This window comes from Callorhinchus milii, unplaced genomic scaffold (assembly GCF_018977255.1).
Source record: "Callorhinchus milii isolate IMCB2004 unplaced genomic scaffold, IMCB_Cmil_1.0 Scaffold3, whole genome shotgun sequence".
Taxonomy (NCBI): Eukaryota; Metazoa; Chordata; class Chondrichthyes; order Chimaeriformes; family Callorhinchidae; genus Callorhinchus; species Callorhinchus milii.
The window spans coordinates 80,643,228-80,671,032 of NW_024704744.1; the positions used below are offsets into that span (position 1 = coordinate 80,643,228).

At 43.5% G+C, this 27,805-nt stretch overlaps 2 protein-coding genes across 5 annotated transcripts in view; one reads left to right on the plus strand and one right to left on the minus strand.

Annotated features, from left to right (window-relative positions):
- Window positions 1-3,140: 3,140 nt before the first annotated feature.
- mdh1ab (malate dehydrogenase 1Ab, NAD (soluble)) lies at window positions 3,141-15,773 on the minus strand. Its single transcript, NM_001292895.1, is given in 9 exon segments — window positions 3,141-3,479; window positions 3,601-3,690; window positions 4,368-4,481; window positions 5,815-5,994; window positions 7,008-7,130; window positions 7,576-7,751; window positions 9,293-9,389; window positions 10,369-10,467; window positions 15,699-15,773. Coding segments are annotated over 9 exon segments (1,011 nt in total). The 5' UTR covers window positions 15,702-15,773; the 3' UTR covers window positions 3,141-3,350.
- Window positions 15,774-16,317: 544 nt separating this feature from the next.
- The window catches only part of LOC103177943 (WD repeat containing planar cell polarity effector), a 98,299-nt gene continuing 86,811 nt past the window's right edge, over window positions 16,318-27,805 (plus strand). For 2 of the 4 annotated variants that reach the window (XM_007892344.2, XM_007892347.2), the window contains exons 1-3: window positions 16,318-16,409; window positions 20,983-21,190; window positions 27,291-27,340. The gene's annotated coding sequence lies outside the window, so the exon portion shown is untranslated. The remainder of the gene's footprint in view (window positions 16,410-20,982; window positions 21,191-27,290; window positions 27,341-27,805) is intronic. The other 2 variants (XM_007892345.2, XM_007892346.2) reach the window with 2 other exon arrangements.

Consider the following 27,805-nt stretch of genomic DNA (forward strand, 5'->3'; position numbering starts at 1 on the left):
ATAAGCATACTGATGGGCTTCCACATGTGTCAGACACCCAGCTAAACCCCCCAAAAAATTCCATCCTCTGTCGTTGCTCCAACTTGCTTAATAGGTTTATGTCCCCTAGCATTTTTCTGCTGTTCTCACAATTCACAACACCTCAAGTTTCATGTTATCAGCAAACCAAGTAATAATCTTCTCTATTCCTATATTCAGGTCATTTGTGCATTAAGTATTGGGAGGAACATCTGGGTTCTGTAGTGTTCCTTGAGAATGCCATTCACTGACAACGATAAGCAGGGTCTCCTTGGAGTTAAACTGGCTCCAAGGTGACATGCTTGGCAATGGAATATAGAATCGAGGCAGCCTTTTGTGGGGGTCTCTGTAGTTTGGTACCTGAGCCAGGGGGCTAGCCAGCACAGCTGCAGGCCAGTCTGGCTCATCAGCAGGATCTGGAATAGCAGAGCAGTCACCGGGGACAGGGAATCCCTCCCACTCAGCTCCTGTTAACCCTGCAAGCCAAAGCCCTAACGGATAGGGTGGTCCTAGCTGGACAAGCAGTGGGAAAGCTTGGCAGGCAATGATATATTTGGCAAACTATGCTGTTCTAGCTGGTTAGACTCCAGAAATACCCCAGTGCACACTCTGGGGTCCCCAAGCTTTTGCGGAATTGGGTAACTAGGATGCGTCCCTCCAGGGAGAGAGTGGGCATTCCATTTCATCAATTTATCTCCGGAATTTCCATGTGTAGGTGGGATGTATGGAATTCTCAGTTTGGTTTGGATACTCTTAAACATGGTAATGGGTTTTCGAATGTGTCAGACACCCGGCTGAACAAAAAAAATCACAAACAGCCATTTTCTTCCAATTTTTCATAGCAGTTATGTGTTTCCAAAACACAGCAACTCCTTTTCCAAAAGAGCACTGCTAATTTGGTCCGGTCGTCCCTGCAACACACTTTCAATACAAAGTGACTTATATTACATGCCATTGGTATCTAAGAACAGGAATTGCACCTCTCCCTCGAGCTCCCCCCCAGCCAAAATCCCCCAAATGAAATTGGTCACTCACTTCATGGCTGCTTGTGGGACATTGGGTGTGAAAATTGGCTGCTAGACTCACCTACGTGGAATCCTGTAGCATATTGGTTAGAGCACTCACCTCACAAGTCAAAGAATATTACTAATACTCAGTGACTACAATTTAAAGTAAATTCCTGTGAAGTGCTTTGAGATGCCTTGATGATATAAAGCGCTGTATTAAATAGCACTATATCATTATTATTGTTGCTTGCTGCCAGTCTACGTTGATCATAATATTTGCACTTAATGCAGTGCTTTATGATATCAAAATATCGCAAAGTGATTAAAGAGTATAACCTGCACACAAAAAAGGGTACAGATTGGAACTCATTAGGTGCAGTCTGGAATTTGCTTTCATCATTTTTTTTTATTTTTAGTCTTATTCCTTTTATTTTTAGTCTATTCCTTTTTTATTAGTAAGAATCACAGATCCCCTGGTGCACAAATACCATTAAAAAGATGGCTGTTTTTAATTGTATTCATCCTGCTCCAATTTTCTTACCATGCATCTATTTGTGTCCTGACAACCTAACTCAGTGAGGGGACAAGATAACCAAGGGAACAGACTTCTCTATAACCTTCACAAATGCCACTGGCAGCTGGTGTGAAACACAAGCGACTGATGATTCACCAAACAACAACTTGAATTTATATAGTGCCTCCACCCTGGACGGTACATACACAGCTGGCCAACAAACCATAAAGCAGTTTGCATAACATTCAGAACTGCATCCATGCTTGGCAGAAGTATTGAAATTGAGTCACCACCTTGATCATGTCTTTATGAATGGTCAACACTGATCACATGGGTTGACTTTGTTTTCTGATGGTGGAGCTAGAAAAGTTCCTTCAAGAATAAAGTCTGTATTTATTGATAGCTAATTCAAAGCTTTCAATGGCTTGGTTTTAAGCTTTTTAATAAATAACATGAAGTGACTATCTTATGAGTCAGTACTTATTAATGGCTGTACAAGAACTTTCACCACAATGTCACAGCAATAGAATTATAAAATCGAAGTGGCACATTCTATTTCACCAGGGACATTTGATCAGACTAAGCTGTTCAAAATGCCAAATATTGTTGCTGATGCAATTTTCTTGGAAATCTCCATTATATATATGTATTAAAAATCTGTGTAACTACGCACATCAACAAAGCAGGTTTTATTGCACTTAATGTCTCAGTTGAAGAGTACCTGGTTATTTCCCTCTTGAGGTTTGCCCAAGTGTATCTGCAACACATATGAAGCTAGGAAAACTTTTTAAAATTTAATTTCTACAATATTCTAGTCATAGCACAGGAATGTGCCCCACTTTCCTACCTGTGAAACAATTTAAATTTAAGCCATCTATAATTATTTCTGGCTGTGATATATGCTAGTCTTCTAGCAAAGATTAATAATTGGTCTAATTTTTGTTAGGTACACTCTGAATAAGGCAATCCGAGATGCTACCTGATATGAAGGCGTTATAGAAATGCAAGTAGTTGTTGCAAATTCTTCACTCAATTTGTGAGTCAAGCTGCTTTAGTAGGTAGCTGTCTAGTCATTGAAATTGTGCCACTATAGTTATTAGAAATTGCACTAGTCTATTCAAGTTTAATTGTGGATTCATGCCCCACACCAGGACTTTGTAGTGTTAGCCTGGCCCACACTCTTGCCTCACTCAGAAGGTTGTGGCTCAAGCCCCACTTTGGGACTTGAACTCAGTCTAAGCTCAAATGCATGGTTGGAGGTACCGTCCTTCGGATGAGACGTTACACCAAGATCCCATCTGCCTCTTGAGCTGGTTGTTAAAGATCCCATGGCACTACTCAAAAAGAGAAGGGAGTTTCTCCTAGTGTCCTGGCCAACAATCTTCCAGGTAAAATTGTCATGGTTGCTGTAGGACACTGCTCTGTAGAGATTGTCTCCTGCGTTTGTATACAAATAGTCACACTTCACTGAAGCGCTTTGATGCGATGAAACACTGTATCAAATGTAACTGTTACTACTTCCACACAAGAACCCAAACACAGATCTCAATGGGTAAAACACATCTGTAGGACCACAACACAAAACTGAACACAACAGATATGTTACTGGTAGTTTTATTTTGTTTCCCCATTTCAACACAGGACAACAGGAGCACATTGAATATTATGAAGCATTACAGCGTAACACAAGACGCCTGAATTTTTTTGTTTGATAAACCGTTCAGCTGGTTTTATTCACAACACTGAGGGTGCACACTATTACTGAATGTGCCCACTACTACTAAGTGCTTTAATGGCAACAATCAAACTGTTCATTTATCACTCAACAGCAATTCAGTAGCAGAATTCTTCTCTTCAATCAATTCTTTCATAGTCAAATTCAGCTTCTCACGAGAGAAATCATTGATCTCCAGACAGTTAACAATCTTCCAAGTCTTGTTCTGGAACAAAGGCATGTTGCAATGCAAATTAAGCGTTGTGTTAATTGTGAAGCTGAAGTCTACACAGATTGAAGACACTAGAGTTCATCAAAATAATTTTTAAAGATAAATAAGTTTTTACCTGGAATTTAACTGGGAATGAAAATATCAGACCCTCAGCAATACCATAAGTGTTTCCATCGGAATTGACTCCCATAGACACCCATTCACCCTGAACCAAAAAGAACATCATTGCATTTTCCATCTGATGAAATAAATAACTTATACACCTGCTACAGCGATGATAATTGATGCATGCTGCTTCTCCATAACAGAAGAAGGTGTTTCAGCTAAAATAAAACTAATTAAAATACAATTAGCTCAATCAACCTCTATTTGTTTTCAAATACTGCTCTGGTAAATACTCTTAATCTGATTATAAATATCTGTTCCCTAAACATCATTAAGCATCTTATTGACTGTTTGATATTTTAACAATGTAAATCCACATTACTTTATACAGGACTGTATACTTGAAAGAAGAAATGGTACTTACCCATGGACAAATGCCACATTAAGAATGCTTTAACACATGCTCATTAAGCAGTACATCTACTAAAAATACTAACAAGACCCAAGAAGCATGCTGCTTATCTACCGAAAGCTTTTTGTCATTTAAATCTTGCCAAAAATTGCACCATGCTCCATAAATGTTTTGCCTAGATAGTGAGATGAGGTGACCAGGCGAGTGAGAACTGAAGCGGGGCGAGGAAATCAAGGACAAAGCAAATAGAAATCTTACATGAATCGCATATATATTAGACCGCGTCTTAAGTTACAACAGCGGAGAGTGCCAGAGGGAGCGAGGAGTTTCAAAGCAAATCTAGTTCAAACATAAAATTAACGAACCTTAGGAGTGCCAAACCAGATGGTTCTTAAATGATCACCAATAGCCTTGGCAGCTGACATAGCACTGGAGAGCTTCCTAGCCTTGATGACAGCAGCACCACGACCCTGCACCATCTATTAACAAAGAAGGGAAAAAAGGAAATGGATTTGTTATTTAAAAACATTGATCTATTAAACAGTTAAGGCAAATAAAGTGCTTTTACATGAATTTTCAGATACAACTATAAACAACCCAATAAAATGCTTACTCGCAGATGTATTTAGTGAAAAGAAGAAATGGTAACAGCCAGAATTGAATACTTCAACCAGCTTCTTCAAATTGCTACTTAACTTTGTGCTTTGAAATTGGAGTAAATTCATAAATATCTAAAGCTTTCTGTGGTTTTATGGGTGTCTGCTATGCTTTTAAGCTTTAAGCAGGTTATGCGTGTTTGAGAAATACATGGCATAGTTGAACACAGTGAAAATAGGCAACCCGATACACAAATACACAAGAGTCAGAAGGTTGTGGGTTCGAGCTTCAAGTCGGGACTTGTCCATATTGTCTGGACCAGCTTCAGTGCAGTGCTTGGGGTGTGTTATATTGTCGGAGGTGCTGCCCTTCGAATGCCTTAAAACCAAGGTTCTGTCTGCCTATTCAGGTGAATGTTAAAGATTCATACTATTCGAAGAGAGATGGTGAGTTTCTCCTGATGGCTTGGCCAACATTCCCTACATTAAAACTGGTCATTCACTTCATTGTTATTTATGGGATGTTGCTATGGACTGTGTGTGGGACATTGCTGTGGCAATTGGCTGCCGCGTTCGCCCACAAAATATAATCAATGCATTTTAGTTTATTCTGTGAAGCACTTGGAGATGTGAAAGGTGTTATATTAAATGCAAGGATTATTTACTTAAAATGCTAAAGTAATATTTTAAGTATCCATTCAGAAAGTGGTTTTCAACAATCAAAAAATAGAAAAATCTTTGGAAGAAATGCAAATTTGGGAAAACAGGATGACAAAGGAGCATTGGAGTCTTTTTAAAAAAACAAACACCTATTTTTGGTGAAAGTGAATAAGTGATTTCCCCCCATGAATTTCAATTAAAAAAATTAATTCACTGACACTTTTTTTTAGGAATGCACACAAATCACACTGTTAATTTTGTTGTGCACACAAAGTTATTAAGTTTGCAGGGAGTTGGCATAGTCAAGCTGTCGAAGACACCAGAGTACTATTTATATAAATACCTTTGCTTGGATATCAAATGCACAAAACTTGCACCTATCAAAAGCATCTTTCACTGTTGAACGTTTCAAAACAGTTGTCAATATTAAAATAAACAGGCCTGTGTTTAACATCTCACTTGAGAGATTAATAATTAACAAGAGGATTAACGTCAATTGACTAACTTTCAATCACAATTACTTTCAAAATAAATAATTTGATGAAATGTTACTCACTGTGATAAATTCACCTTTCAGCCAGTTATCATTCTGAATAGCATCATAGACTCCCATTACTTTGCCTCCATTCAGTGTGACGGAGGCATGACTGACATCAGGATATTGGGAGGTAGAGTGGTTCCCCCATATGATCACATTCTTTACAGAACTGGTTGGTATTTCCAATCTGCTTCCAATCTGAAAGAAAATGTAATTTTGAATGTTTAGCAACCAAAAAACAACTTGCAATTAAACAGCACCCTTCATGCAGGGTAGCATCTCAGAGCGCTTAAAAATGCTGGAGCCCGATGTCAAGCTTGGGGTAGGTGGGAGGTGACTGTATGCACGGTCAAAGAGCAAGGACCTCAGGCCTAACCTGAAAAGGGGAAGGAGGCAAGGCAGAGGGATTGAGGGAAAATGTTCCATAGTTTAGGGGGCATAGTGGTTGAATGTATAGCCGCCAATGGTGAAGCAGAAGGTACAAAGGACATGCAGGAAGCCAGAGCTAGTCGAACAGAGGCAGCGGATAGTGGAGTGGGCAGTTAGCAGATCGGAGAGGTAGGGAGTTTCCAGGGCATGAAGGGTTTAGGAGACGAGTGTGAGGATCTTGAAGTTGCTCCGTTCTGTGATAGGGTGCGATGGGGATACAGAATTTAGTGCAGGTGAATACACAGGCTGCAGTTTTTTAATTAATTGGATTTTGTGGAATAATCGAGGCAGGAGGTGACAAAAGTGTAGTTCTTTTTTAAATAAAGGGGTTTGGCTGCATTGAACATGAAATACAGTCGTAGTGGTTAATGTGACAGAGACTGCAATGTGACAAAGTTGAAGGAAAGTGGCCCTGACCTGGGACTGGATGTGGAGTAGGAAGGACAGCTGGGGTTCGAACCTTGGTTACACACAGGTTTGGTAAGTCTGAGGGATAGGCTGGGGAGACTGAGGTCAGAGCCGCAGGTGAGAAGAGGTTGACGCTCAAATTAGGACTGTTTGGAGTTATCGCAAAGAAAAAGCTGGAATAGAAGATTACTTACTTTGGTAAGTTACAGTACAATTTATATTCAAGCACGCTTGCTTGGACATCAAATATATTCCACACATAACCTGCACTTATTCAGTACAGTCCTTTTCTAATGGTCTGAACATTTCAAAGCAGTGGCAAGGTGGCTGAAGGTGTCCCTGGAGTTTGAACAAATGCAAAAACCTTGTCCTACCATAGCTTTTGCACGGTTATGATCCAGGAGGGTCATGCAGGAGAAGTTCTCTTTCGGAATGGAGGTTGCAGTCTTCATTGCGATTAAACAATTAGTGTTCACCGGGTTGCCTACAACAATCACCTAGAAGAAATAACAGCTTATGGGTATTACACCAGAAAAGGAACAGAAAATTTGACAGCACACTGTAATCACATCAACTCTTTTTAATTAATACATTATGGTTATAAATAACCAAACGCCTGTCAACTCTTCCTAATGGAATGTTTGCTTACATCTCAGCTGCATCAAGATACAATTAATAGCTGGCATTAAATTACCCAGTTAAAGTAAATCTTAAAATTAAATTTTAATTAATAACCGAGTACATGAGAATTCTGAGGTTGAATTCCATTAAAAAACTAACTTTATATTAAATTACATTTCCATCTATTTCTTTACAATATGTAGTTTTTGTTTTGACAAAACCATGTCAGTTTCTAGCTGCCTTTTACTGAAAAACTTTCTTCATAATACTACAGTGTATATACATTATGAAACTGCTGAACAAATTACAATGTTTTGTCACCTTGACTTCCTTCTTGGCATATTTATCCAAAGCAAGGCCCTGTGATTTGAAGATGCGCACATTGGCTTTCAGCAAGTCCTTTCTTTCCATGCCCTCCCTTCTTGGCATGGAGCCAATCAAAATTGCTACATCGATGTCTTTGAAAGCTACCTCCTCTTTGTCGGTTGGAATCACCTCTAAAGAGGGCAGACATCAAGTTAAAATGGCTGATTTTATTTCTAGGATTAATTATCACAAAGAATTTTAAAAACATTTCCCCAAAGCTTCAGTGAATATGTGCATTAGGGTAAAGGTATAGCACTGAAGGGTACAAATTCTGAAATCACCTTCTGCATTTATCTGAACTGCCCAGTCTCAGATGTGGCTGGACAAGGTTCCAAATGGATTGTATTCCTAGACTTTTTTCCCCCCCCTAAGAGGTGGCGGGGAGAAGAGAAGGAAATCAGTCAGAGCTCTAACTCCTGTATTGCAAAGGACTGCCTCAACATTGTGTACCTTCATATTCTTTTTGCTTATGTGCTTAGCTGGTTGCTTATATTCACTCATATGTGATAAAATCAGCTACTTGGGTAGGAGTCTGGACGTTCTTATAGAACTACTCAATCAATTTCAGTGGGAAAGGGGGGAGTGTCAAAGCGCTTCACAGAATATACTGTAAAGTGAAGTGACTGTATATTTGTGGGCGAAATGCAGCAGCCAATTGGGCACAGCAGTGTCCCACAAACAGTCGTGGATTGAAGTGACCGATTTGTTAGTTTTATTTTTCTTGAGGGATTATTATCAGGCATGTGGAGTAAGGAAACTTGCCCAAGGTTTCATCCCGCTGGGAATTGAACTCAGGTCTCTCACTTGCAAAGCGAGTGCTTATATACATATATTAGATAAAATATATACATTATATTTATATATATTTATAATATTATATAAATTATATATTTGTATGACTGGTGGAAGAAACTACTATTATGCAAATTTCAATTTTAATAAACTATGCTGGAACCTATCTCACTAACCTCTGGACTGAGAATCCAATTATCTGGTAGCAGAGCTAATTAACTACTGTATTAGCTATTTTCCAAGTAGTTATTTTTGAATTTTGCTTCCTACGTGATCACTTTCTGTGGTTTTATTGTTATCATCCTGGTAAAAAAGAATATTTAAAAGCTTGGATTCTGATAGTTATAATCCACATATATAATTGTATTGATGAGCAGAACGGATCTGCCTTAAATGGGTAACCGCTTCCTAATCTTGGGCATGTCTGTTCCAAGTTGAAAAATTGCATACATGTACCGTCATCTCAAGTCAGATCATTGAATTAGCTGTTAGACATAAGTAAATGCCAATCAAAATACATCTTTTTATACCAACTTGTGAAATACTGGTCAGGTGAGCAGATCAAGTCAGATTTGACCTTTGCAGGAAGCTTTCTAATCACCTTACAGTGCAGTACATATATGCACACATCAGATTTTCCATTAGCATGTACGAGAGTTGCAAATAAAATTACAGCCTACTCCATTGAAATGTGGCCAAATATTTAAACTTTGTTTCCAGTCCTTTCCTTTTACAAAATCTTACATTTTCAACCTTTCAGAAATAAGGCATGTTCTTGTACCTGAATGCAAGGTCATACACAAACATTTCTAAAATTTACACTCAACAGTTTCCAATTCAATGCATTAAGTTGATAAAACCCTACGTCCAATCTGCTTACCCTTTAACAATGGAAGAGCACAGTCCTGAAGTTCCATCAATAACCCATCCAGAACTGATAACATTGGTGTAATGTCAAGCAGCAAAAGAATAAGTGGCTGTAGGAATAAAAATAGCAGTTCAGTGTTACACAAGATGTTATGAATTTATATATTTCCCCCATTAAAACTAAACTGTTATTTCGATGACTGATTTTATTTAGAGGTAGCGCCACTGGTTTAAAAGCTAATTGTACTCTACTGCCAAGGCTTCAAGTTAAGATGTTTCTATTAAATTTGGACAAGATACTCAGTCCATTTAAAATTCTACTGATTCAAGCACTCAGTAGTAGAAGTAGAACTAGCTAAGTCACTGCTGTGCCTTTGTTATCTGACTCTCATAGCTCGCAAACAGGTTTAAAATATATTTATTTCCAGGCCATAATCATGACATGTCTACCCACATTTCTACAAGATTGTTTTAAAAAGAACCATTGTAAAGAATGCTTTTAGCATGGAAATGTCACAATTCAAAAATATTTCCATGATTTCCAAATTTCAGAAATTTGTATACAATCCAAAACGCCTCATTTTATGACCACTTTTAAAATGATTATTTTCTTCTGTGAGGATTTTTAAAAAATTGTACTGTGAGAAAGCCACGACTAACTCTCCGCGGTAGGTATACATGTCACAAAGAATCTACTCAAACAATGCAGGCAGCAGGTCAATCTTTGACCAGCGAACAGCGGGGCAGTCTCGAGGGACCAAATGGCCTACTCCTGCTCCTAATTCTTATGTTGTTATGACTTATGTTGAGCGGAGCCTGTATTCCAAACCAACTTTTAAAAAGAAATACTGGTTTGGGGTTAAATCTTTAACACAATGATATCCTTCTCATTCTTCTTTTTCCTCTGCCAAGTATTGTTCTGTTATGAAATGTATTTACTACTTCCTTAGAATGATGTAGGTGTCTCTCTTTGGCAGTTGTAACTGTAATCCATTACAACAGCCAGAACAAGTTCAGGGGAAAAAAGCAGTAGGACGACATTTGCAAGATGAGCTAGTTCCTCAAAGCAGGAAAAGCAATGAATATTACCTGGTCATTTCCAAAAATATCACCCTTTGCGATACTGTAGAGAAGGGAGTATGCAATCTGACCAGCAGCTCCAGTCACTAGAACTCTAATCGGCTCAGCCTGGAAGATGCAAAAGGATTGATGTACATTAGAAGCAGGCACACAGTTCATTACGCTGCGTATCACAGTTCATTACATGCACACTTTCCAGTAGGAGTCACTGGATATCCATTGGTATAGGGACCACTGACTTATCTTCCTATCTCGAGTAGCTGAGGCGCTTTACATATCTACCACCATGCTATTTGAGAGCAGATAACCCAGCACAAGCTAGGAATAAAATCTGGGAGCTTTGTGGTGTGTATGTCTCAGGTTCAGACTTCCTCAATACGACTTGAGAAGCTAAGCACGTTTTATTATTGGAAAATATAAAACTTTATTGGACATTTCAAAAATTCATTTTTAAATACTGTATATGAAAATACAGCACTTGATACTTACTAAAAAATTGTCCTTTATTCCTTTTAACATTGTTTTTAGTTAAAACTGAGAAAATGTATAGCAGTCAAAGGCAGATTTGGACTTGTGACTTATTTGTGACTAACCATAAAATTAATCTATTCGAACAGAAATTTCCCAATAATTAATGCACAAATGATTGGATATAGGAATAGAGAAGAATATTACTTGGTTTGCTGATGATATGAAGCTTGAGGTGTTGTAAGTTGTGAGAACAGCAAAAAAACGCTTGCGGACATAAATCTATTAAGCAATTTGGAGCAACTACAGAGGATGGAATTTTTTTTGGGAGGGGTTTAAGTCGGGTGTCTGAAACATGTAAAAACCTATCACTATGCTTATGAGTATCCAAACCAAGATGGAATTTAACTATGCAAAGTGCAAATACACTTCAACTGGAAAAATAGTGGATGGTAATTGTATTTCAAATGAGGTACTAGGAGGCGTACGTAGGCATAGATCGAGGAATCTAATTCCATTAAATCTAGTTTGAAGATTCAGAAAGCAATCGATAAGACTAATCAATAAGTGATGATGGATAACACCAGTCAGTGGAAAAATTATCTCCATCAAAACCTTTCATAATTTTAAAGAATATATCAAGCCTCCCCTCAACCCTCTCTGTTCCAGTGAAAAGTTATTTCCATATGTCCATAAGGCAAAGACATAAAAGTTAACCAAAATCATATTTTGTTAGCGGCCCTCAAAGTGTAGTCACAGGAAGTAATAATAATAATAATCCTTGCATTTGATATAGCGCTTTTCACGTCGGGAGGACGTCCCAAAGCGCTTCACAGAACACACTGTAAAGTGAATTGACTATACATATTTGTGGGCGAACATGGCAGCCAATTGCGCACAGCAATGTCCCACAAACAGTCGTAGATTGAAAATGACCAATTTATTATTGTTTTTGGTTTTGGAGGGATTATTATTCCAGGCAATTCCTGCCTGGAATTGAACTCAGGTCTCTCACTTGCAAAGCGAGAGCTCTAACCACTGAGTTACAGGACTGGATGATTGGTGCAGCAGATCACTTGTGGTAATACTTTGAAACAGGTTATGCAAAAGATTTTTTTCCTGCATGAAATGTACATCACTAGTCAGTAGAAAGCAATGTTATTTTAATCCATTCTGTATTACGAAGCAGATTCTGTAGGAACAGAAAATCGGTGTGATGATTTCAATGAAGTGCTGCACTGCTCAAGACAGTTTTCTACTTGAAACCACTTCTGCGGTTGTTTTCCGAATTACTGTATACCAATAAGGGTACAATATATCAACCACTTAAATAAATTGGGGGGAGAGGGGGAATGGACGGAATAAAAGATAAATTAATTATTCAGTGTACAACTAGTCTTTCCTGCTAATCTCTGAAAGAAATTGCATTTTTTTGTATTTATATAGCACATGTTCAGGTTAGCATCCCTGAATTAACCATCATTTACAACTGCACATGTTCAAACATGCAAACTGGATAAATCCCACATTTACAATTTCTGCAACTTCAAACAGGCCCAAAAGCGAGTGGATTTAAGCGCACAAAATCACTATGCTCAACCACCTTTCCGTTGTCGTTCTCAGCCCCCACTCCCACCTGGAGACTTCAGAAACAATATAGATGTGATAATGTGTCACAATATAAATGATATACACAACTCAATGTTCAATAAAAACACAGGGAAGAGATCCATGCAGTAAGAACAGATAGCAAAACTCTAAAGACTTCGTAGCAATACAGAGATTTTATGTTTTAGGTCATGTGACCAATGAGATTTCAGCAGTGAGGGCAAAACATTTTAAGAGAAAATTCTTGCATAAATACAGGTGGGGAAAGCAAAAATAGCCAGTTGTCCTAGATCACAGCATGGCAAATAGATTCTTCCTTATTGTTAAAGCCCTGCGGCGAGAGCCAGCGACGCCTGCGGGAAGCCCTGGGGCGAGAGCCAGCGACCCCTGCGGGAAGCCCTGCGGAGAGAGCCAGCGACCCCTGCGGGAAGCCCTGCGGAGAGAGCCAGCGACCCCTGCGGGAAGCTCTGCGGAGAGAGCCAGCGACCCCTGCGGGAAGCCCTGCGGAGAGAGCCAGCGACCCCTGCGGGAAGCTCTGCGGAGAGAGCCAGCGACCCCTGCGGGAAGTCCTGCGGAGAGAGCCAGCGACCCCTGCGGGAAGCCCTGCGGAGAGAGCCAGCGACCCCTGCGGGAAGCTCTGCGGAGAGAGCCAGCGACCCCTGCGGGAAGCCCTGCGGAGAGAGCCAGCGACCCCTGCGGGAAGCTCTGCGGAGAGAGCCAGCGACCCCTGCGGGAAGCTCTGCGGAGAGAGCCAGCGACCCCTGCGGGAAGCCCTGCGGAGAGAGCCAGCGACCCCTGCGGGAAGCTCTGCGGAGAGAGCCAGCGACCCCTGCGGGAAGTCCTGCGGAGAGAGCCAGCGACCCTTGCGGGAAGCCCTGCGGAGAGAGCCAGTGACCCCTGCGGGAAGCCCTGCGGAGAGAGCCAGCGACCCCTGCGGGAAGCCCTGCGGAGAGAGCCAGCGACCCCTGCGGGAAGCTCTGCGGAGAGAGCCAGCGACCCCTGCGGGAAGTCCTGCGGAGAGAGCCAGCGACCCCTGCGGGAAGCCCTGCGGAGAGAGCCAGCGACCCCTGCGGGAAGCCCTGCGGAGAGAGCCAGCGACCCCTGCGGGAAGCCCTGCGGAGAGAGCCAGCGACCCCTGCGGGAAGCCCTGCGGAGAGAGCCAGCGACCCCTGCGGGAAGCCCTGCGGAGAGAGCCAGCGACCCCTGCGGGAAGCCCTGCGGAGAAAGCCAGCGACCCCTGCGGGAAGCCCTGCGGAGAGAGCCAGTGACCTCTGCGGGAAGCCCTGCAAGAGAGTGTCCGTGACTCCTGCTGTTTTCCAACATGACTTTCCAGGCTAATTCTAGTCTCCTGAGTTCGTGAAGAAATCAACTACAAAAAGCGCTACAGAAAACCCAGGATCTTATGTTGATATCAAATTGAAAAACAGTACTGTAATGGTTAATGCTGGTACACCAATTGCAACAGTTACTTTCACATATAATACGAATACACTTATAAAAAGAGGGCAAAGATATATCCTGAATGAGATATCCTGAACAATATGTTCACTATTATCCCTCAATTCCCCACGACCTGCCAGCATTCCTAACGGAGAGGGGTCGGGGCGAAGTTACAGAAAATATCTTTCTGTGCGCAATCAAACCGGACAGCAAAAAGTGTACGTGAACCTTGCAGGCTTGAGACCGTCTCTCAAATTCCTCCTTCTCAACACTTCACATGGTGAACGCACAAGGCAAAACACGAGAGATACATCCTGCTGCTGTGTACTAACATGCTGCAGGACTAACACAAGGCACAACAGGATTAAACGAGCATTACTCAAACCAGCCCAAGGATTACTTCGCTAAAAGTGATTTTAATTTTGATTTCAGACCCCCCCCCCCCCCCCAAAAAAAAAAAAAAACTGCTTGATGATGCTTAACATCATCTCTGCTTTTCAGCCTTTTAACTCCTCGACTGTGGCCTCCTATCGGTTGGTCCTAATTAAAAAACAAGGTTACCTTTGCAAGAGTCGCTTAAATACGTGCACACTGCCCTACAAATATGGTCCTACATCAATGTCACTTCGAAAACAGGGTGTGGCCTCGCCTTCCACATGTGGCCCCAAGAAATGACCTTGCAACTTATTTGCACTCATTTCAAACCCCTATTGCTTACAAATCACCTCTCGTTAAGATAACAGGTGAGGGAGGGTGAGCCAACGTCTCTGCTGACCTTGCACCACAGAAAGCAGTTGGGAGAGGGATGTGCGCAAACCGTCGCCAAAGGGGTCGTTGAAGGTGGACCCCTCGAGAGACGGAAGCGGACCGTTGGCATTTCGAAAAAACCGGTGACCCACGAACCCGATGCTCAGCACTTGAGTGCGAATACGTCAGAGAAGCAATTTAAAGGGGAGAGAAAAAAAACACTCTTCCCATTTAGCTTCTACAAGACGGGGGTCAACTTGCACCTCTTTGCCCTTCATTAAATGAAGTGAGCAGCTTATTTCTCTGTGAATCTTTTAACCTGGTACACACTACACACACATATATATATATATACACACACACACACACACTATACATAGTAGATATTATTATTATTCAGCCCACTATAAAGCAATAACTTATGGGGTTTTCATAAACTTGCGACTATTCCCTATTCAAACAACTTGATTTTGCTCCTCGTTGCATAATCCAACCTTCCCACCCACGCACGGAGCGTCTTTTTTTTCGAGAAAACGCACACACACACACACGCACAAGATTATAATTTGTGGGGTTGGGGGGGTGTGGGGGGGGAAAGGCCCTCTGCAACGGCAGCAAAAAAAAAAACCCAACCGGGTTTGGGATCGTTGCGAAGCGCTTCGGGGAAGATAACCCGTTGCCAAAGAGATTTTCCGAGACTCGGCTGAACGCGCCGACATCTCTCGACAGCGCACATAGCGGAGTCGCGATACTGTTTTTGTTGGGGAGGGAGTGGGGGGAAGAGGGGAAAGGTTTTTAATTTGCTGCTATTCATTTTTTTTGTGTGGAGTTATCCGTGTAACTAACTCGAAACCGAGCGAAGCGTTTCGTCAGCCCGTGGGGGGTTGGCAGGGTGGGGGGCTTCGAGGACCAATGGCGGGGGAGGCACCCGCAAGAGCCCGAGGAGCGAACCAACTGCACCGTCGGAAGGCTGGGAATTCGCTTCATTCCCTGCGAGATGGGGGGGTGGGGGGAAAGAGAAGGAAGAAGGGCGTTAAATTAACAGCGCAACGGTCGGGGACGGTTACAATACAGACCATGTTCTTCTTGTCGTCTTCTGGCGCAGAGGTCACCTTCCACCGCAGCCACCGAACGGTCAGCACGAATGCAGCGCGAGTCCGCGGGCTCGAGCGGGGATAAGGCTCGGGCGCGGCCGCGCAGCACTCTGGGAGCTGTAGTTCCGGCCCCCGAGGACCAACGGGCCGGCGTCATGGCCAGCGACGTCACTGGCAAAATACAAGCCCCGGCATGCACCGCGCCGAGGGCGGAGGCGGTGACAGCTCGCCTATTCCCCGCCAGGGAATCCTTCCAACCACAGCAGCAAGTGCGGTTTCAAATCTGCGCCCTTTGAAGTAGTGACGCTTCCTTCAACGCAGCGGACTATTTATTATTTTTTTAAAAAAAGAAAGACGGTCAGCTTTCCGGACGCCCGTTCCATTTAGTTTCCCGAACGAAATGACCTTCGCGCCCTTGCTGTATATTTTTTTCAAAAAAAAGTCAAAAAGCGACGGCGCAGGACTAACAGAGAGTGAGCAGCCGGAACGGGACTTTTTCCCCCACCCCTCCTCCCCCAATGTTCACGGTGATGATGTGGTGAAGGGGAAAGGAACGGAAGTGATCGCGGTGACACGTGTGGGCGGGTCTGGCGGTTGCCAGGAGACGGGGGATGGTGGTGGTGGTGGAGGGGGGAGTGGGGGAAAGAGGGTCGAGAAGCAATTTCGCCGCCTTACTGCTGCTGTCGGTGACAGGTACCGAGTGTTGTATTTTTTTTATTATCATTGTTATTATTATCGTCTGCAATCATGATGGTGGGCGGGAGAGAAAGAGAAGAAAAGAAAAGAGTGAGTGTGGAACTGCTTTTTTTTTTGATTTGCAATTAAACGCAGCAGCTGTTGTTTCTGGGTCAGCCAAGCAAGTGCCTTGACACCGTGCCAAACCCTGTCCCCCTGCTTGAGGAGTTACCCAAACCCAACTGATAGCCCCCCGGCATCACCCACCCGCCCGTGGGAATTCCAGAGATGGGTTGTTGGACTGGAATGCGCCGCTGTCTCCCGGAAAGTACGAGATCCAGGTTGGAAAGAGCTGAGGCTTGGGGACTCTGGAGTGGGGCTTTAGAGTCCTGCTGGAGCCTAACCGGCTAAAGCCGCAGAGCTCGCCATTAGATATCGCTGTTTGGCCAGCTTTCCTGCTGTTTGTCTGGCTGGGGCTACCCTACCCTCGTGCTTTGGCTTGCAGGGGTAACGGGAGCCGAGTGGGATGACTCCCTGCCGACAGTAATTGGTCTGCTCTTCCAGGTCCTGCCGATGAACCAGCCCGGCTGTGCTGGAGTACCGCGTACTCCTGGCACAGAAACAGGGCTACAGAGACCGCCGCAGAGGGCTCAATATTCCAAGATTCCGTTGGGAAGTTCAGCTCCAAAGAGACCTTTCTCATCTCCCCTCATTTCTCCCCGCACCACGCCCCCCCCCCCCCCACCCCACACATACACACACATACAGGGGGATAGTCTGACTGTGTTACAATGTAGAAAACTGGCGGCCTTTGTGGGTACAAGTGAAAGCCTGCTAATGTATTGATAATAATAATGATTGCATTTAATATAGCATCTTATCACATCATCAAGACACCTCAAAGTGGTTTACAGGACATGTTGTAAAGTGGATTGTATTTTATGGGTGAAACATTGGAGGAGGAGAGAGGATTTGCCAAACACATGTTTATTTGATTCAAAATCAGCAGTTTTTGCATTTACTTTACTAAGAATAACAACAACTTTCATTTATATAATGCCCCTCATGCAGGGTAGTGTCCCAGAGCACTTGACATTGGCAGAGCACAATGCCGGGCCGTGGGGAAGGGGAAGCAACTTGTTAAATAACTCATTAACAGATCTTGTTCTTGATAGGAATATTATTATTAATGCTTGCATTTGTTTGCAAAGAATGTACAGCACGGAAACATGCCACTTACCCCAACCAGTCCATGCGGTTGATTATACTCCACATAAATCTTCACCTATTCGCCCTCTCTGCTGTCTTTGATACCATGGACCACTCCATCTTCCTCCACCGCCTCTACTCTCACCTCAACCTTCAACGTTCTGTCCTTGAATGGTTGAGGTCTTATCTCTCACACCGTCTCCAATTTGTCTCTGCCAACGGTTTCTCTTCCAGCCCCAGTCTTGTGCGGTGTTCCTCAGGGCTCTGTCCTCGGTCCCCTCCTCTTCAAACTCTGCATGCTCCCCTTGGTGACATCATCTCCAGATGTGAGGTCAACTTCCACATGTACGCAGATGACACCCAACTCTATCTCTCTTCCTCCACCCTTGATTCCAGAACAACTGATATCCTGACAGACTGTTTGTCAGACATTAAGTCCTGCATGAGAGCCAACTTTCTACAGCTGAATGTCAGCAAGCCCGAGGACCTCCAGATTGGCTCGTGCCAGCGCCTCCGCACCTCAGACACTGGCAGCATCAGCATCAACAGATGCATACTCCACCTCACCAAGCCAGTCAGGAACCTGAGCGTCTTGTTCGACCCTCAATTGTGTTTTCTCCCCCATTGAAGCGCTTTGAGACGTCTCAATGATGTGATAAGTCTATATCAAATGCAAGGATTATTATTATATCCATACCATGACCTGCTCTACCTTCCCCCACCTCCACAACATTACCTGACTCTTGTCACTGCCTCACCTCTCAGGCTGGCGAAACCCTCATACACACATTCGTCAACTCAAGCCTCGACTATGGAAACTCCCTCCTTGTTGGCCTCCCCATCTCTTTCCCCCGCGAGCTGCAGATCATCTCATGTCCTCTCCTGCACCAGGCTCCATGGCCCCATCACCCCCACCCTCGCCCGGCACCATTGGCTCCCCATCCCTCAAAGTAAAATGGTTGTACTATATTTCATTTGACTTCATTTTATTTATTTGCACCATCATTAAAAATCTTGATGATACATACTGGGATTATAAAGTATGGATGACAAAATATATGCTAAAATTAAAATAAAAAAGTGACATACACTATTTACCAAACAAACTATACTTTTATTCTAGCATTTTATTTATCCAGCATTTATTATGTGAGTTCTTCTGCTTACTGAAAATGCATGTTGAGGCTGGCCTTGCATGATCATAGGTTCATTATGATCTAGAAGTATAATGTGGCAGCTGAGCATTATTTGCCTACTTTGTCCATTACAATCAAACAAATAACCTATAACAACAACAACAACAAAATTACATTTGTATCGCGCCTTTCATGTCGGGAGGACGTCCCAAGGCGCTGGACAGACAGAGTTACGGACCTGAGCTGGGGGTCGGTGTGGGGGAGGGTGGAGGCAGAGGGGGGGAAGCAGGGAGATTGAAAGCACGGTCAAAGAGGAGGGTCTTGAGATGGATCTTGAAGGAGGCAAGGGAGGGGGCGAGACGGAGGGATTGTGGGATGGAGTTCCAGAGGGTGGGGGCAGAGTGGCGGAAGGCCCGCCTGCCAATAGTGGGGTGAGTGAGGTGGGGTATGTGAAGCAGGCCGGAGCCCGCTGAGCGGAGAGAGCGAACAGGATGGTAGGGGGTTAGCAGGTCGGAGAGGTAGTGGGGAGCAAGACTGTGGAGGCCTTTGAAGGTGAGGACCAGGACCTTGAACTGTATCCTCTGTGTGATGGGAAGCCAGTGGAGTTGGGCATGGATGGGGGTGATAGAGTCATGGAGCCTAATGCGGGAGAGGATACGCGCTGCGGACTTCTGGATGATCTGCAGCCTGTGGAGGACGGAGTTGGGAAGGCCGACAAGCAATGCGTTTTTATTATATGGTCAAGCCTCAATATAATGAAAACATATATAAGGGGTTTCGGCGGCCTGCGGTGTGAGACAGTGGCAGAGTCGGGCGACATTGCGGAGTAGGGGGAAGGCAGAGAGGGTCATGGCACAGATGTGGGGTAGAAAGGATAGTTGACGGTCAAACAAGACCACAAGGTTCTGGACTGACTTAGCAAGGTGGAGCGTGCATCCATGGATGGTGATGTCAGCGTCTGAGGTGAGGAGGCCAATCAGGAGGGCCTCGGTCTTGTTGATGTTCAGCTGAAGAAAGGTAGCTCTCATCCAGGACTTTATATCTGACAGACTTCTGTCAGCACAGCATTGGTCCTGGAGTCAAGGGTGGAGGCAGAGAGGTAGAATTGGATGTCATCCGCATACATGTGGAAGTTGACCTGCATATTTTACTGTGAGTCTGCTCTATAAGGCAAGCAGTTGTGGGTGAATCATCTTCCAACAGCTAGTTACAGAATAGTAGGTTAAGTATTCATGTTGCTTTTAGGCAATAGTCTATGGCTTCATAATCATACTTGCATTTAATATAATGCCTTATCACGTCTTTGAGACGTTTCAAAGCGCTTCACAGAACGTACTGTAAAATGTAGTGACTGCATATTTTGTAGATGAATAAAATATGTGAATAAATAAATATGCTGTGAACAATTGGTAAAATGAAGAAAATAACTAAAACATAGTGAAACAGATGATCAATGTATTAAATATTACACAATAAATACCCTTAGATTTTTCTAAAAGTTGGCTTTTTAAGCGCTGCGGGCTGCTACCCCACTTTAAGGCTTCTATGTAAATGCAAGTTGTTTTTCTGCACAGTGCTTTTGAAATTAAAGTTTAACTTCATATATTGAGTTTAGGTGAAACAATGGTAAAACCTTTTAGTATTGCCTTTCACTCAAAACTATACAACCCACCATGCATATTTTATTGGCTAATTACAGGGTCATTACATCCATGGTACAAAATAGCGGCAGGTTGTATTACTTCTCATTAAACCAGAAGAGGGGAGGGGAGTGGGGAAGCTTTAAGTTAGATGTATAATACTAGTGGTTTCCAACTTTAAAGTTTTAATATACGAGGATCTAGATTCATTTGCTGTCTATTTACAAAATACTATAATATTGAAAATAAGATCTATTTAGTAAATTGCACACTGTTTCTGAATTAAGAGAACTTGGTGACTGCTGGTTTGTACAATTTCATGAATATTGGATGTTGGAAATCTAAACTGGCAAGAGGAGATCTTAGTTGGAACAATATATTAAGGGCCATGACATATAAATTTAAGTCATGCTGTCATAAGTATTTTAACAAATATAATGGAGGCTGTTGTCAATACTGAGAATGATACATAAGGGTTCAAGATGATGTTGATCACTGACAGTATTAACTCATTCACATCTTTTGTAAGCAATAATTTCAATGACAATTCACTAGTAGCATAGAAGTGTAACTTTTTGGCACATACATCAATTCTTCGAACCCTAGGGCCTGAAAAGTATGAGATGAAATAATTGAGTTGGATGAACATGAACTTCAGAATAAAGACCAACCTGGACTACCAAAGATATAAAAATATATAAGATAGTGGTTTTGTGCAACTATCAGAAGACCACAGAACTTTAAAAATCTGACATCTTTTGAGGAGAAAAATTCTTTACTCTGCTTGGAAAAGGCTAGCCTGCAATTGATTCAGGTATGCTCCTTTATGACTTTTTATAGTTATTTAATTGATAGATTGAATATAAGTTACTTTACATATATTGATATAATTAAAATAAATTATTATGAATGTCTCATCAGTGAGACACATTCATTCTCTCTCATATATATGGGTTTTGCAATCCAAATCCACAAACTACTATGGATTTATCCCAAGGATGCATTAGTTACTAAACATCCAGTACAGTACAGATAAGATCTCCACCACAAGTACCGTCAAATGATGCCAGAAGATGTGGCGCTGCTGGTGGAGGATACACCTGGTGTGTTTGCTACAGAGTACGATAAAGATTGAGCTTTGTAGCAAGTTCACACAGATCTTCTAGTCCTTATTCCCATGGGTAGGGTTGGGAGGGTGGTGGTGGGAAGAAATCTGTTAAATGTTTCTGTAAGCTTTAAGAACCATAAGATTGAATGCAAACAAATGTTCAACGACTTTTCCATCTTGAACAATGTCATAGTTAATGTTCAAGGGAAGAAAAGGAAAGGCCAGGGAAGATCAATGGCACGCAAGGCCAATTCAACTCTAAGGACTTAATGTTCTGCATAGTGGAGGGCTTTTGGTAGATCCTTCCATCCACATAGTTTATCCTCTTGATTGAGGTAATAATAATAATAATCCTTGCATTTGATATATCGCTTTTTCACGTCTTCTAGATGTTTCAAAGCGCTTCACAAAATATACTGCAAAGTGAATTGACTGTATATTTCTGGGCGAAACGCAGTAGCCAATTGCGCACAGCAGTGTCCCACAAACAGTACAGGACTCCACAGACTAAATCAGGAAAGTCTAGGTAGTAGGAAAGTCCCAAATTGGTCATATTAATCAGACAGGTAGGTTAATGTCAGAGTCACTGATGAAAAAATTGGATATTCTCTGCAACACATTACCAGAATGGCTCAGGGTGGAAATGCCATTCGGATCTCCACGGCAGAAAATATATCTTATTTAACCTATCAAATCCTTTCCTCCTTTAACAGTCTTAACATAGCGTTTGGATTCTGCCTTAGCAAGAATTTCTACTATGTAATGATTTCCAATCAATAGTTAGTCTACTATGTAAAGGTTTTCAAACAACATAGGTGTTGCAATGCAATGCAATGATATTCAAATTGGAGTAATTGAGATGATAGTAAGATTTCACTCAGTAATCCAGGTTAACGTAACTAGGGTAAGCAAGGAGGGCTGGTTTACAGTCCGCTCTCACTGCAGGAATCAAAAGCTTTGGTGCTGAAAAGTACAATGCATCTTAGCTTTGCTGATATGCGGGCTGTTTGACATTCTTCTTGGATTTTTGGTTAGTGGAGGTTAGGTATGGATTCCAATCTTTGATGGATGACAGATTAACAGACATTCAAGATGTCAGCGAGACTGGCATAAACCAGTTAGAAGCTCTTTAAAATCCTTTGGTTGGACTAGAACCTTTTAGGGAGGGCAAAGGTTCTGTACTTAGCATCATGCCTATTTTGATTTCCCATTCACACCTAATTGGAAACAAGCAGGGAATCCATTTTATATTCCAATAAGATATAAGGGATCATTACAACAACAATAACAAAATTACAATTATAGAGCGTGTTTCACGTTGGGAGGACGTCCCAAAGCGCTGAACAGTCAGCTGTCGGGGCCCGAGCATGGGGGAGGGGTGGTGTAGGGGTGAGGTAAGGCAGACCAAAGGCACGGTCGAAGAGAAGGGTCTTGAGTCCGGCCTTGAAGGATGCGAGGGAGGAAGAGAGGCGAAGGATGGAGTTCCAGAGTGCGGGGGGCAGAGAGGCTGAAAGCCCGGACACCGATGATAGTGCGGGTCGGGTGGGAGACATGGAGCAGGCCGGAGCCCGATGAACGGAGGGAGCGGGCAGGTTGGTAGGGAGTCAGCAGGTCAGAGAGGTAGGAGGAGGCAAGGCCATGGATGTTCTCTGCAATCGTGGGTGAGGGTTTCGGCAGCCTGAGTGGTGAGGCAGTGGCGGAGTCTGGCAGTGTTGCGAAGATGGTGGTAGGCAGTGCCGGTCATGGCGCAGATGTGGGGGAGAAAGAACAGTTCAGGGTCAAACAAGATACCCAGGTTCCTGACTGGCTTAGTGAGGTTGAGTGTGCAGCCATGGAGGCTGATGCTGCCAGTGCCTGAGGTGTGGAGGCGCTGGCGCGAGCCAATCAGGAAGGCCTCAATCTTGCTGATGTTGAGTTGGAGAAAGTTGGCCCTCGTCCAGGACTTGATGTCAGACAGGCAGTTGGTCAGGACCTCAGTAATCCTGGAGTTCAGGGTGGAGGCAGAGAGGTAGAGTTGGATGTCATTTGCATACATGTGGAAATTTACCCCATGTCTGCGGGTGATGTCACCAAGGGGGAGCATGTAGAGGGTGAAGAGGAGGGGACTGAGGACAGAGCTCTGAGGGACACCGCACGAGACAGTGCGGGGGCTGGAAGAGAAACCGTTTGCCATGACGAAGTGGAGGCGGTGTGAAAGATAGGACCTGAACCAGTCAAGGACAGAACCTTGAAGGTTGAGGTGGGAGGAGAGGCGGTGGAGGAGGATTGAGTGGTCCACTGTGTCAAAGGCGATGGAGAGGTCGAGGAGGATGAGAAGGCAGAGGTAGCCCTGGTCACACATGGTCAGGATGTCGTTTGTGACCTTGACCAGAGCAGTTTCTGTGCTGTGGGCAGCACAGAAACCCGATTGGAGGGGTTCATAGAGGGAGTGAGAGGAGAGGAAAAAGCGAAGCTGGGAGGCAACGGCTCTCTCAAGGACCTTGGATAGGAAAGGGAGGTTTGAGATGAGCCGGTAGCTCGATAGCTGTGATGGGTCGAGGGAAGGTTTTTTCAAGGTGGGGGTGATAGTAGCTGTTTTGAGGGGGGAAGGAACGGTGCCAGATAACAGGGAGAGGTTAACGATGTCGGCGAGTAGTGGGGCAAGGAGGTAGAGTTGGGATTTAAGGAGAGGGGTGGGGGTGGAGATGGGGTCAAGGGAGCAGGTGGTGGACTTCATGGAGGTTACTGTGTTGACAGAGGAGGGGGTGACAGATTCAAACGTGTGGAAGGAGGGATGGGTAATTGTCAGATGAATAATTGTGTGGGGTGAGGGTAGGGAGGGGTTGGAAGTTGGGAGGGCAGTGTGCGGATTCCCTCGATTTTGGACTCGAGGAAGTCCAGCATTTTCTCGCTGCGAGAGTTGGAGGAAAGTATCTGCAAGGCGTGGCGGGGAGGGCGGAGGAGCCGGTTAGTGGTGGAGAACAGGAGCCTGGAATTGCCTTTCGCCTCCAGGATTAACCTGGAGCAGAAGGATGATTTGGCCGAGGCGAGAGCGGAGTGGTAGGTTTTGATGAGGTCCAGCCAGATATGGCAGTGCCCCGTTAGGCGGGATTTGAGCCAAGTGCATTCGGCAGCCTGCACCTGGCCCTTAAGCAAGCGGAGGTGGTTGGTGAACCAGGGTGAGGATCAGCAATAGGAGGCAGTTCGGGAGGTGAGGGGGGCAAGGACGTTGAGTGTGGTGGAGAGGGTGCTGTGGAGAAGAGTGAGTGCAGTGAGTGGATTGTTGCGAGAGGTGGGCCAGAGGGGGAGGAGATCAGAGGACTCCAGGGCAGCAGAGGGGGATTGCGGGGAGATCTTCTTCCACAGGCGGTAGAAGATGGTGGTAGGTTTGGAGGCAGCAGGGAGAGGGATATGGGAATTGAGGGAAATTAAATGGTGGTCAGAGATGGCCTTGTCAGTGATGGTGACATCCGAGATGCTGAGGCCCCGGGTGATCATCAGGTCGAGCGGGTGACCGTGGGTGTGGGTAGCAGAGTGGATGTGGAGGGAGAGGTTGAGAGAGGAGAGAGGAGAAGTCTGAGGTGATGGAGCAGGAGGGAGTGAAGTGAAGGTTGAAGTCGCCTAGGATGATGAGGTGGTCGGAGCAGAGGCAGAGGGAAGCAAAGAGAGTGGAGATGTCAGAGATGAAGATGGGAAAGGATTTTGGGGGGCGGTAGAGTAAGAGAATTTTCAGAGAGAGGTGGGAGGGATGGCAGAGGGTAAGATGTTCGAAGAAGGGGAATGAGCCTGTGGAGTAGAGGGATAGGGCAAGTGATGCCCTGGATATGAGTGCCACACCACCGCCACGACGGTTAGGGCATGGGGTATGGTGGTAAGTGTAGCCGGGTGGTGTGGCCTCAGTGAGGGGGAAGGTGTCACCTGGGTGATCCAGGTTTCTGTTAGTGCCATGATGTCAATGTTCTCATCGAGGATGAGTTCATTGATGGCCAGGATCTTGTTGGAGATGGAGCGGAGATTTTGAAGTCCAATGCAGAGTGGACAGTTGGCAGGGGGATGCGTGGGATGAGAGGGGGTAATGGAATGGTTGGGAGGGTGGGTGGGGATGCAAATAAGGGAGGGGAGGTTAGCTCCCGGTGTCAGGGTCCAGGGTGGCTTGCGATGGTAGTAGAGAATGGGGCAGTCGGTGTGGCTGCTACTGGACAGCCAGCACCGACTGCCACCATGAGCCCGGCAGAGGATTCCCAGGCTGGAGCAGAGGGAGGCAGTGTGCGGGGGTTCAAGCAGAGATAGGAGGCGGGGAGGGCGGAGAGAGAGCAGGACAGAGCAGGAGAGTTGCAGAGAAGGGGTCATTTTGTGGGAGGGCCAGCTCGGGTCGGGGGCGGCAGCCAAGAAGCGCACGCTGGGAACGAGAGGCGGCGGGTTTAGTAGGACATGATAAAACATTATCATGTTTTAAGCAGAGACGATCATTTGTCTCAACTATAAATGCCCATTTGCCGTGTCTCATTATGGATTTACTCGGCTTGTACCCTCTAGAACAGGTTTGAAACCAATGCACATTTATATCAATTGTTATAAATACATTTTTATATATATATATATACTAGCTATATCCGTTGTAGCTACACTTGCAACCAAAGGATCAAATATGGAATGTAGATTGAACACAGACAGACATTTCATCTTTATCTACACTCAAATGGAAGGACTCCTTAGGGAGGACTTTGTTCTTCAGTTTTATTTAATGGGCCTTCTCTCTTTTGTGCAGCATTTTTACTTATCTTTGAAATTTTGATTTTTGCGTAGACATCTTTATAATCTTTATATAATCTTTATAATGTATAATTTATAATCACTGAGATGTCCTCCCAACGTGAAAGGCGCATTAAAAATTTAATTTTGTTGTTGTTGCCACAGCTTAGCTTTGCCTGTGTTCTTTGCTACATGTGTGCTCTGTGACATGCTCTGGTCAGTTGGCGCAGCCACCAGGTGTAACTTCAGCGAAAAACGCGAAACTTAAATAACTCTAAACAGTAGGAGATACCTGAAAACAAATATGCCCATGTCACACCCTGATGCAAGACCTTTCTGATGAGGTATAAATCACATCTCTACATCAATTGGTCAATTGACGTGCAGTCCTGTAGCTCCGTGGTTAGAGGACTCGCTTTGCAAGTGAGAGACCTGAGTTCAATTCCAGGCAGAGGGCGAAACCTTGGGCAAGTTTCCTTACTCCACACGCCTAATAATAATCCCTCCAAAACAAAAAACAATAATAAATTGGTCATTTTCAATCCATGACTGTTTGTGGGACACTGCTGTGCGCAATTGGCTGCCGCGTTCGCCCACAAATATACAGTCAATTCACTTTACAGTATATTCTGTGAAGCGCTTTGGGACGTCCTCCCGACGTGAAAAGCGCTATATCAAATGCAAGGATTATTATTATTATATATTGAGCTCCTTCTTGAAGTGCAAGTTGTTTTATTAGTGTATATATATCGTGTTATATATATATAGAAGATAGAAGAAAATTTATAAATGAATTTCTGCATAGGGGCCTAAAAGGTGTGAGGTTTACAAGTCTTGCACATATAGGAAAACTAGCAGTAGCATAAATCTGTTAGAAACTAATTTTTCATCTGTTTTAGTTTTGGGTAGTTGAATTTTCATCTTAATTGAACTTATGTGATTTTGTTGGTGCAATCGGAATTATTGGCTGTAGAATATAATTAACTCCTTTTGTTGAGGCTACAAGAAGCAAGTGGTGTATTTGTACCACTAGGTACTGAGTTGCATCCAATTTATAATTGATTTTGTTTTGCAGTGATTTGGGCTTTTTAAGGGAAATTACTGACTTGATACAATTACTTTCAGGTAAGTCAAATTATTTTGTGTATTGGACTGAATATTCTATAGGTTATTCATTGAGACATTGCTGTGTGCAATTGGCTGCCGTGTTTCTCACATAAAATACACAGTCAATCCACTTTACAATATATTGTGTGAAGCACTTTAAGATGTCTCAACGACGTGATGAGGCACTATATCAAATGTAAGGATCATTATTATTGTAGATCAAATATGAAATTATTAAATTATTGAGTTGAAATCCTTTTTGGAGAACTGAAAGTGAAGTTTTTAAGATCACCCTGCGCTGTTTCTTTGAGTCCTATGAGGATTTCTCCTCATTGTAGCTTATATTCATTTATAAAATGAAGCACATAAAGTATTAAAACAAATCACAATCATAATATATTTGAATATATTGTTAAAAGGGTGAAAAGTAAACATGTTTGAATGAATTACATGTTTATATGCACACGTTTTCTTTGTGGAGTG